Below are 12105 nucleotides of genomic sequence, written 5' to 3'. Positions count from 1 at the left end.
AAAGAATCACTGACAAAGGTATCAGCAAAAGCAGGTTTAATGTTAAAATGAAAACATGACAAAGTTCATTGACAAGGTTCACTCTACTGCTTACTAGATGGTTAAAGCACACAGAGAAAAATTGGACTAAAACCTAAAATCAGTCAATTTCAAACTAAAATCAAACTAAAATTATCTACCTGGAGGATGGGATAGGAAAAGGGTAAGGATAAGAAAGAATAAGGGAGACCCTCCTGTTGAGTCACAATATTCAGAGTGAACCCCCTTGCCAAACTTAACCCCAGACTTCACCAACAATTTAGGTCCAAAGGTTTTAATAGACTTAACAGCACTTAATCGAGAGTTTAATTTAAACAGTTTAACAAAATATTCTTATAGGACTTACAGTAGCACAGCAATAACTCACTTATAGGCCTAACTTACTTATGACTCTAAAGCATTTAAGAATCTAGCAGAGCAGCATTGACTGTACATTGGCTATAGCACATTCACACCCACACAGACCTACAGGAGGATGTACAAGGTAAATACCTGTGAAAATTCCCCTCCAGTTGGATGTCTTTGCATCTTCTCAATGGGCAAAGGGTTGAACCTTGAGGAGTGGTCATATGTGGCTTAAAGCTCTTTTACAATAGACCATTATCCCTTTCTATGAATCTATTTGACTTACCCAGTAAGTTTTTCCGTTACTGATATGTAGGGGTGGTGCTTTAGCAGGGTAATCTAACTGTAATTTTAATCTACACTGAGGAAATTCTGTAAGAATAGTTTTACAAGTTTTCCTGCTTAGGCCCCCCCTTTGCTCTGTGCAACAAAATAAAAAGCTTCCTCGCCAGTGTGATCTAATTTCTGATGTAACCATTCTCCCAGTCTATGCCACTCCTGATTTAAGGAATCCTCTGGTTTTATCTCCCTAATTTTAGTTAAGTTGTTGCCTAAATTCAGTAGAAAAACTTTCCAAACAATATTAAAATTGATAACATAAGAGCAGTCTTTTAATGAAAGCTTTCAGGTGCGCACATTATACCTATGCACACACACAGCATCAAATTGTCATGATTTTTATAAGTTTAACTAATTAGCATATCTAGCAAGTAAATCCGGCAGGAGAGAGGTTGCCCTGGTAACCCACCCTTCCATCTGCCCCACTGGAGCCCCCCCCAAGGGTTCTTAGCCCTGTATCTTGTTATGCCCATGAAGTATCTTATTATTTTGGCCAAGATGCTGGTAGAAAGCAGGATATTCTTGTTAGAAATTCTTTTTCTTGAAAATAAGACCAAACAGAATTTCAAGAATGTGGCATAAAATGTGAGAAAGACTACTGTTCCAAAGTGTGAGAAAGTCCTAAAAACTATACAGCTGTATGTTAAAAATCTACAAAGCTACAAATACTTAAAAAGCTAAAAATCTTTAGGCATCATTTCTCCTCTTTAGAGACTTGACAAAAAAATTCTATCTTGTCTAGTCTCTACCACTTATATTTAACATTAATCAATAAAGATGACCAGAAGCTACAGCATCGAAACATACACCAAGTCATTATGCAGACACTAACTACAAATACAACTAGTATGAACAGTTGTATTATCCAAATCAGCTTTGGAAACTGTGAAGTAAGTGTATGGTTATTATTTTCAAAGCCCAATGAGTCGTCTTCGAGAGTTACCTGATCTAAAATTTGAGTTTGTTTCCAAATTTCAGCCAAATCTTTTTTAATTCTTCCAGTCTCATCTATATAAGAACAACAACTAGTGTTAATGACTCTACACATGCCCCCTTGTGAGACCAGTAGAAAATCGAGAACCAGTCTGTTTTGCAGAATCACACGAGCCAAACCCCAAACTTCTTCTCGTGAGGCCATGATTGCATCTGAAATTTGATTCTCAGTATGTTCAATAATGGCCGAAATGTTAACAATTGCTTTTTCCAATTCATTTACTTCTAAAGAAGGAATAGGAGCCATAACTGCACTATGGAAAATCATAGGATGCTCAACAAGGGGATTATTGGGTGTTTTTATCCTTCTTACATTAGTCCACCTCCACCCACTTTGTTCTTTGAGGTGACCAAATACTGTTATGTCTGGGATTATAGCCCCAAGGGCACAGGCCCGGTCTTTATCAAGGGGCAAAACTTTCCATGCTTCATTTTTACATATCCAATACCATCCTGAACCCTGCGGGGGAACCATTCTCCAGGGTGTCTGTGCCAATCCTACTATGGCTTTTGGTACCAGCCTTATTTTAGATTCAGTTTTATGACAATACGGAGGGAGAGTGACCTTTCCTGTGACATTAACCACCACGCAGGGAACCTTATAATTTTCTTGATCAGGAATTAAGCTGCTTAGAGTTACAGGTAGGTAGTCCTTAGTGACCTGTTCCCAACTGTTGTTAAGGTTTGTCTCATTCATTAAAACACCAATTAATGGCCAGTTGTTATCCTCATTAATTCTTGGCATTTGAGTACAAATCCAACAACTGTTTTTATGAAGAGCATTGGACACATTTTGGACTAGAGCCGCATGCAAATTTTGGTTCCAAAGCTGAATCATTGTTACCGACTGTGCAGAGAGTAAACATAGAAAAAACAATTTAAACCACATCATCTTCATTTGTATCCGTCTCTGTTTTTCCAGGTGTTCCAGGAGCAGAGGCCCTCTTAACTCTGGAGTAGTCCAGGGTCCTTTGCCAGCGACTCTGACTGTGGTGAGGGTAGTCAGCAGGACCTGGACTGATCCTCTCCACTCAGCTTGCAGAGGGTCACTGTCCCAGCATTTAACATTCACCCGGTCTCCAGGCTGGAACGGATGAGCAGGGGTGTCCAATCCTATGGGTCTGGATAACACGATGAACCTCTGGAGCTTCTGCAATGCGAAACTTAGAGCCATTAAATACTTTTCTAAGTCAATTTTCCCCCTCCTGTGAATTTCTCCCAGCATATGTGGAATTTGATATGACACACCATACAATACTTCAGGGAGTTATGTTGTCCCTCTGCCTCGGTTGTCTGTGGATTCTCAGTAAGGCTATAGGCAAGGCCCGAACCCAGGTCATGGATGTCTCTTGACAAATTTTGCTGATTTGTGTTTTGAGGGTACTATTCATACGTTCAACTTTGCCACTCACCTGGGGTCTGTAAGACATATAGAGATCCCAAACAATTCCCAGAATTTGACTAACCTCCCCCACAATTGTTGCAACAAAGTGTAGCCCTCTGAGGACAACCCCAAAGGAATCCCAAATACTGGAATTATATGATTGAGCACAATTTATACCACTTCTTTTGCTGTGTAGGTACGACAGGGGTAAGCTTCAGGCCATCCACTGGAGGTGTCAACCAACACCAGTATGTGCCCATATCCTTCTTTGCTTGGTAACTCAGCAAAATCTATTTGCCAACAATCTCCAGGAAGGTCTCTGGCCTTTGTCACCCCTAGCACTACTCTTTTGCTCATATCAGGATTGTGTCAATGGCAGATTTCACATTTGCTTACTATAGATTGCACAATTTCGGTCATTCCCCTTCCTATTACTGTCTTCTCCAAATGTTTCAAGAGATTCTCTGTTCCCCAATGGTACCTTCATGTTCCCACAGAGCAATCTCCTGAAGGAGTAGGGATGGGACTACAGCCTGTCCTTTTGGTGTAACAGCCCACCAACTTCTTTGATTTTAGCCTTAAGGGACTCAATTAACTGGTGGTCTCTCTCATACTTTGATCATACTTTGGGGTAAACCCTGACAGATCGATTTCTCTCTGTGGTATTACTGCTAGGATACCCCTTTTGCCATTTCATCCGCAAAGTGGTTTCCTGCTTTGGGAGTCATGTGCCCCTTTTGATGAGCTTTGCAATACATAATAGCCACCTCTGTAGGCTTCCAAATAACTCTGCAGGAGTGCATGGATCTGGTTGGCATGCTTGATTCCACTGCCCTGAGTGGTTAGCAGCCTTCTTTCCTTCTAGATGGCTCCGTTGGTACACACAACACTAAATGCATATTTAGAATCAGTCCATATATTTACTTTCCTTCCTTTGCTTAGTTCTAGAGCTCTCTCAGTGCAATCAGTTCAGCTTTCTGTGATGATACATCTGGTGGCAGTGTTTGCCTTGATTACCTTGTCCTGGGTTGTCACTGCATGTCCTGTCATTTGTTTACCATCCTGCATGAAGCTACTTCTGTCCATATACAATTCCCAGTCTGGATTTTCTAGAGGCACGTCCTTCAGGTCTGGTCTGCTGGAATAGGCCTCTGCTACGATCTGTGAACAGTCATGCTCGGGCAGGGCACACTGCCAGTCAACGGTGAGGACAGAAACATAGCAGGATTGACAACAGATGTTGTTTTTAGAGTAATATTATCCTGTTCCAACAACACAGCCTGGTACTTAAGCATTCAGCTAGGGGACAACCCATGTCCCCCCTTTTGTTCTAGTACAGTTAGTACTGCATGGGGTACATACACTACAGTGTGCTGCCCAAGGGTGAGTTTCTGGGCTTCCTGGACCAATATAACAGTAGCTGCCACAGCTTTCAAACACCCAGGCCACCCTTGGCTAACATTGGCTAGGTGCCCTCAGATCATGAGGGCAATCAGAACCCTAGTATGGGAATTAAAAACATATCAATCACTGGGATCCATATAACCCCATGATCCTACTACAGCAGAAGGGGTTTTTGCAGAGCATGGTACTTACTGTAACCTCTTTCAAACTGGCCCTGACAGAGCAGAGACCTTTAGTATTTGGCTCAACTGCATTTGAAGAGACAAAACAGAGATCTTTTGAATGCAAAAAGGTACTTTTATCTTTAGCCCAAGCAGTGAAACAAGATGAGAAAATACATCAGGAACATCATGTACAAACCAGAGAACCATTTAATTTGCTGGAATCTCTCTTACAGGGAACTTTTCCCCCTGGAAAAAAGTGACACAAAACTCTACAATATGGAAATAGTATGTCTATGTAATGGCAGCTGCAGAAGGAATTAGCTGAAGAACCTACTAAAGTTTACAAATTACAAATTTCTGTAAATGCAAATCCATTACAATATTACAACAACCTTTCAAACCTTCACCAATTTTAGATGCACCTCCCCTTACTAAGGGGATGTCAAGAGAAGACACTTGGTTTACTGATTCCTCAGCAAAAACGGTAAATGATACATGGCAATATGAAGCTCTTGCAGTTCACTCCAGTGATTTTAAATCTTTGCTATACAGGTTGCACACCCAGCTTTTGGGCATCCTGCTGTGTGAATACTGAAACTTGGGCTCCTGTACATAATAGAAATTTTATTATTGACAATGACAATGAGGAGTCAGAATGTATGGGCCATTGTTATCTATCCATTGATGAGCGTTGAGCTGCTGGACTGGCAGGCCCAGGTACTGTCCAGATGTTACTCATTTTTTTGATCCCTGATTTTGGGGAGAGAAAGGGTTATTCTGCCTCCCTGAATCTGATGCTGGTGTTGGTGTCTGAGTGTTCAGAGTATATTCTCTCTGATTGTTGTCATCTTGTCTCAGGAATGCATCAATTAGGCTCTGGATAACACCAATAGGCTGTCTCTGAACTGGAGCTTTTGCAATACCTAATGATAATGCCTGATTATATACCTCTTTCTAGCACCTCTGTTTTCTGGATGGATGACCTGTAGGTCCTGGTTCCTGGGAATAGTCAATTTGTCTAAAATTATGACTTTTATTTTCAGTTTTACTGGATAAATCACTCCATCCTATCTCTCAACTGTAATTTATGCTGTCACTCACTAGTGTTGCCCAGGTGGGGATTTCTCTGTGTTCTAAAATTGCAGCAACACTCCCAGCCAATTCTGCATTAAAGGCTGTGTTTCTTTTAATTTCAATTCATTTTGAAGCCAGGTAGGATTTGAGTATGTCAAGGGCTCCCTTAATTAGCAGCTTTAACATTTCATAGGTTACAGGTGCTGTAATGGGAGCATTAATAGGGCAACGCTTACGCACGGCTTGGACACGGGCAGCTTTCGTAACAGTGAAGAGCTCACTCAGAGATTTAATGGGCGTGATCAGAGGCTCTCCTCTCTCCCTCACATCTATTTCACCAGCCCAGTATGCCATCCTGCTTGTGATCAAATGGGGATCATCTGGGGGGTAGGGACCAGAAGTTAAAAAGACAGCAGGACCCCAAAACCCTTTAGCTTCTTTACCACTTGATAGGACTCTGTCTCCTCCAGATCAACAAACTCGCCATAAATATTCAGTTTCAGTTTCACCTGGCTTATGGCTGTAGTGTTCTTGCAAATTTGCTATCTGAATCCGATCAAACAGAAGTTGGCATTTGGTTATGATTTCTTCATCCACCCTGAGGTCCAGTAGTTACCTCTGTTTTTATAATGGATCTGACTTCATACACAGGGGAGTTTGAAGGAGATAAAAGATCATTTTCCCCTGGTATGTTATCACAGGGATCACCCCATATATTTCCATCCCAGTCTTCAGGGGACGCAATTATCTTTCTGATCTGCACAGTGTCAGGAGGATTTGGAGCTCTTTTTCCTTCAGCTTTTGTTTTCCTTTCTTTTCTTCTTGTAACTGTCTCTGCATCTGTTCTATTTCAAGGACAGTAATAGTTCAGTTCTTTTCCTGCTTTCTATTTCAGTTTTCAGCTCTTGTTTCTCTTTAACTTGATTTTTCCTATACTGGCGGGCAGCTTCTAGGCAGGTGCCTAATATTTTACAAATAATTCCTTTGTTTTTTCCAGCCTTTATATGGCCCCTAGCTGCTTCTAGACATTCCTCCACAGCTTCCCAGTCATGCCAATTATTCCAAGCCCATTCATCTGAGAACTTAGGACTTGGACTTATTCCATGCTTTTTAAGTAGTCAGTGACTTAATTTCCCATCCTGCTGACTACAATAATTTGTCACAAATGAGTATTTTAGGTTGCTCAAAGAATCGCTGGCAAAGGTATCAGCAAAAGCAGGTTTAATATTAAAGTGAAAATGTGACAAACTTGTTGGCAAGGTTCACTCTACTGCTTACTAGATGGTTAAAGCACACAGAGAAAAAATGGACTAAAACCTAAAATCAATCAATCTGAAATTAAAATTAAACAAAAATTATCTACCTGGAGGATGGGAATGGGAAAAGGGTAAGGATGGGAAAGGGAAGGATAAGAAGGAATAAGGGACACCCTCCTGTTGAGTCACAACGTACAGAGTGAACCTCCTTGCCAAACTTAGCCCTGGACTTCACCAGCAATTTAGGCCTAAAGGTTTTAATAGCATTTAGACTTAACAGCACTTGGTCGAGAGTTTAATCTAAACAATTTAACAAAAGATTCTTATAGGACTTACAATAGCACAACAATAACTCACTTACAGGCCTAACTTAACTTATGTCTCTAAAGCACTGAAGAATCTAGCAGAGCAACATTCATTGTACATTGGCCATAGCACATTCACACCCACACAGACCTACAGGAGCATGTGCAAGGTAAATACCTGTGAAAGATTCCCTTGAGTTCAGTGAAGGACTCACACTGGATGTCTTTGCATCTTCTCGGGGTTGAGCCCTTAGGAGTGGGGGTATTAGCCCAGGCTCTGTTGCTGTCCTTTGGTGATGGTCCTCCAGGAGCAGCAATGCTGAGAGCTCTTTTGCTCTGAGGCCCCACTCAGAGAGAGGTGCTGGTCTCAGCCCGCTGCAGTCCAGGAGAGCTCTAGGGTCTGTCTTTGCACCGCTGTTTATATGGCCATGAGGGAGTGGGCTTTAGTCACAGTAATTTTCCATCCTGGCTGCAATTTAGGTCAGCAAGTAAATTTGATAACAAAAATATTGTTTCACTTGGGTTGTTAAGCAGGCAACAAAACTAAGTTTTCAAGGCTGTTAGTTAAAACCAGGAGCTTGTTAGACAACACAAGTTCCCGGGAGCAGACAGTGTTTCTGATAAGCTCAAGAAGAGCTGAGTCAAAGTGCTGTTTGTCAAGGCCAAGGCCTAACAAACATTTCTGAGATCACAGTGCAGCCCGAGGAGGGGATAGGATGCTGCACCACTACAGCACTTCGACTACTGACAGCTGTGGCATTTCATAGCTTCAGACAGGAGTGCGTGTAAAGGCAGTGACCCACACGGGCCCACCCAGCTCCCCTCTGAGCAGGGCTGCACCTGCACTGTGCTGTTTCCTGCCTCCTCATACCACTGTGCCCTCCCAGCAGCTCCTCAGTGGCCTGGCCCGTGCTGTGGTCCCCATCCACAACCCACCTGCGCTCAGCCTTGGCCTCACCCAGGGGAGCAGGCATGCACTGACACCCCTGTGCTCCCCTCAGCAGCCCCCCAAACTGGGGACTGGTAACAAGTGGTGATTACTGGTTTTGTAGGCTGTCCATGCTCAAGATCCAGCAGAAAGAGGGTCAATAGGGAAAACAAAAAAGGCACATTGGGAGCCCATTTCCAACCATACTTATTAAACGGGGGCATCTGTCACATGTACATTGGTTAGGCTTGTTTCCTGATTGCTAGCCCAGGGCCTGGGCTGCTCTGTAAACTGTGTGCTTCCCAGTGTTTGTACGTCCCTGCTGGTGTCTCTGCTCATTTCACCACTTCCATCCTGTCCATTAGCAGGTGTGGAAAAAATTCCCCTACACCACAAATTTCTCCTTTTTAGCATAACCAACCTGCTATGTTAGTTTCTGACTCCCACTTAACAAGGTGCCGGAATACCCCTCACCCTTTGTATAAAACGTCCCTGCTCATTATGCAGCTTTCCTTTTGCTTAGCCTAAGGGCAGAGACTTTTTGTTTTCCTCTCCAGTCCCCAGTGTCCTTCCTCCCCTCATTATCGAGAATTCTTGTATGGGAGATAACAAAGTCTCATCACCTTCTCACTGCCTGAGCCAGCACAATTCCTAATCCCTCTCAAACTGTCAGGGAAGCCAGGGCCTGACACACGTAATCCACTCCTGACCTTGCCAAAACACTGCAGACATGATTAACTATCCCCACCACGCGCACCTCCCTCCCCCAGCCCTCCACTCAGTCAGAACGGCCAAAACTGCTCCACAAACTGCTCCCACTCCTGTCCCTTTGCCAGCAGCTCGTAAATGTGAGCCCCATCAGTGCTTTTCACCTTTGCTTTGAGTCAGGCCCACCTCTCTTCCTTTTTCTTGTTCTCACATGCTTTTTAATGCTTTTATCATCATGCTGATGATTAGATGCCCATTTTCATCTACGTGAAACAGGAGGACCCAGCAATACTGACTATAAATCCTTCAACATTAAGTATTTTTCACTCTGTGTGTGTATGTGCGTGAGCTTGTTTGCATGGGGGTTTTTTTTCCTCATCTGGAAGAGGCACAGCTGTTACTTTTGTATCAACTCTGAGGCAGATAATATTTTACATATTACTTATTAAAAAAAAAAGGCGAGTGCGGACACATCAAACTTCTGGAGGCTCACAGGGTTACATTTTAAAGTTTACAGACATCTCTGTATGTAAACTTTGGCTTCATTGTGCACTGCTTTTCTTCTGAAACCCTCAAGATGCTCTGGAGATACAAAGGGCTCAGCCTCCATGGGGCTGCCTCTGACCTTGCTCCAGCACAGCCCTTACTCACATGCTTAACTCTGAAGACAGGCAGAGGGACTTGCTGAAACCGGTGGGCGGCTCATGAGGGGCGAGAAACACAGCCTCTAAGTGCTCTGCTGGACTGGGGCCAGAGCCCAGAGCATGCGAGGATGGAGCCAAAATTAACTCAGGCTCGCTGTGTGCATTGCTGTGAGAGCTGCCTGAAACAGGGAAATACCCTTCTGTGGGAGATTCTGTTATTTGAATTTTTTTTTGCTAAGGACAATGCAAGTGCGTGAGTACAGGCTTTAAATAAAATGAAAGCCTTTCTTAAAGCTTTAAAATAGAAATTATTTAAATGTGCTCCCCCTCCTTCCCATTACCTGCAGCCTTCTCTTCATCCTTAGCAAAAGATTAAAAGAAATAACAGGAGTTGTTACAATGGAAATAACAGGTTTAATGTAAAACCTTTGACCATCGTATCTGAAGTAAGCTAAGATTTTTGTCAACATATAATCCCTTTCAGGCCCTGTGTTTACATCACAAGGAACTTAGAAGATGATTTATGGACAATAAAGAGGACTAAAAGACAGCCTTGTTAAGAGCAGGTGAGACCTTTTTGAGAGTGCATGAGTGTGTAAGGCAGATGGCAGCAAGGGGGAAATGCCCAGGCTTACAGACACAGGAGAGGTGGGCACGGCTGCCAGAACTAGGAGAGAATGCGACCAGCACAATGGGGACCCAAGAGTCTTCCCATTGCAGTGTGGCCATAAATCCTCATTAATTCTGGAAACAGCTCCACAGTGGTCCAAAGCCCGGCAGAAAAGGTGTGGAGTACTTAGCTCTGGGTAACAGGCAGGCAACAGCTATTCCTGACAAGCCCTGCAAAGCAAGTAAGCTAAACACACATTCACGTGCCTGATTGCCCAGGGATGGGGTAGTGGGAGGTTTTAGTTAAATACATGCTTTAATGTCTACGGAATCATGGCTTCTGCCAGGATTTAAGCCAGAATTCTAGATCTCCAATATCTTCACCCTTTGTGACATCAGGTAACTTATCCAGATGATTGGTTTTAAGCCTTCCAACAACTCCATTCATTTCTGTTGGATTGCTCCTGCCTGCCAAACCCCTTGCAGTCAGCTGTGCCAAGCTCCAGCTAGGGAGGCTGGTGAAGATGGCACTAAGAAGGAAAAAAACAAAATCCAAATGAGACCCAGGAGAGCCAGGCTCTATTTGAGTTCTATCACAGCTTTCCTGGGGAACCAGAGGCATTTCATGCTATTGCTCCTAGAGCATTCAATTTGCATCAGTGTATGTGCTGCAAGATGATGAACATGGCCGAAGACTAATAAATTGTTATTAATAATGCAAGGCAAGGACAGAGCCAGCAGGAACCCAGACTGGGTGGGATTACTTTAGACCTCATTCTGATGTGGAGCTCTGTGCTAGCCTGCAGCAACCACACAAGATTATTTTTAAGGTACTTTTGTTTTGCTTTGGGTCAAGGGTTGATGGTGTACTGAGAGGAGTTTCTCTCAAGTTCTGCAAGGGCAAGGGAAAGCAGCCATGAACGTGATAAAAGGCCAGACAAGGACTAAGCCCCTTGCTGGCTTCAAACATAAACACATCCTTATAAAAATAAGGCCATTTCCTTGTAACTGGAGCGTGCAGGAAGTTTGTTTTTATAAGTAGAAAACAGAATCTGTTCTTAATGAGGAACACTTGTCCATGGCCAAACATCTTGTCAACAATGGTAATTCTTTCAAGTTCCTCTGCGCTTGTGACATCCCAAAAGAATTATCTTCTAAGAAATATGATCAAAAAGTCCATAAAACCCAAACAAGGAATTTACTGGACAAGATTCTAAGAGCAGGAAATAGGAAAAAATGAAAGCATGGTTAAAAAAGAAACCTACCATAAATGCTACTGAGCCATAGCAGCAAAAAGTGCTGTATTGATGCTGACATCAATTACTTAGGGAAGGCTGGGAAACCCTTCCCAACAGGAATACATATGTCTTTCATTATCTGGTTCAGCCATTGAGGAAGACTGAACATCCCAGTGACTGCTTGTGTCCTCCTGATGATGATGTGACCAAATTTGGGAAATGTGCAAAACCAGTCTGAATGCATGTCCAGTGCCAAAGGCAGAGAGGAACAGTTAGAGCTTCTGGGCAGGCTTAGGAGCTGTAGTTTTTCATCCTAGAAAGCTGCACACTGAAAGTTCAAAGTACAAGCAGGAACTCAAGGCAAAGAAGGGGCGCAGGGCAGAGCCCCCAGTCTGTGCTGTCATCCCTTCACTCTTCATCCCCTTGAGGAATGATGCAGCTGTCTTGCTGTGCCACCCAGGTGGCCCACATTTTTGGGGCACAGAACATTCACAGCTCACTGTCTGTGTTAGTGAGGTAAATCACAGGGCCTTTTCTAAAGTCTGTGACTTATGGGTGCAGGCTATAGACCAAAAAGAAGAATGTTCTCATCACATGTGTGGGTAAAATTGGTAATGGGCAGAGTAATTTCAGAAATAATTTATATGATTGATTCTCAAGATTCAACATATTGCT

General features: G+C 43.0%; 1 protein-coding gene across 1 annotated transcript; it reads right to left on the bottom strand.

Moving 5' to 3' along the window:
* Nucleotides 1-19: 19 nt before the first annotated feature.
* Nucleotides 20-7812, bottom strand: LOC108445340 (syncytin-1-like). The gene is made up of 3 exons (XM_017728811.1): nucleotides 7482-7812; nucleotides 4118-4291; nucleotides 20-2866 (listed from the first exon to the last, which is right to left on the bottom strand). The coding sequence occupies exons 2-3, from the start codon at nucleotides 4184-4186 to the stop codon at nucleotides 1469-1471; spliced, it is 1467 nt and encodes a 488-aa protein (XP_017584300.1). The 5' UTR covers nucleotides 4187-4291; nucleotides 7482-7812; the 3' UTR covers nucleotides 20-1468.
* Between the last annotated feature and the right edge of the window lie 4293 nt (nucleotides 7813-12105).

This window comes from Corvus brachyrhynchos, unplaced genomic scaffold, assembly GCF_000691975.1.
Source record: "Corvus brachyrhynchos isolate BGI_N302 unplaced genomic scaffold, ASM69197v1 scaffold223, whole genome shotgun sequence".
NCBI lineage: Eukaryota > Metazoa > Chordata > Aves > Passeriformes > Corvidae > Corvus > Corvus brachyrhynchos.
Note: the sequence above shows the minus strand (reverse complement) of the source record. Positions and strands in the feature narration are given on the sequence as shown.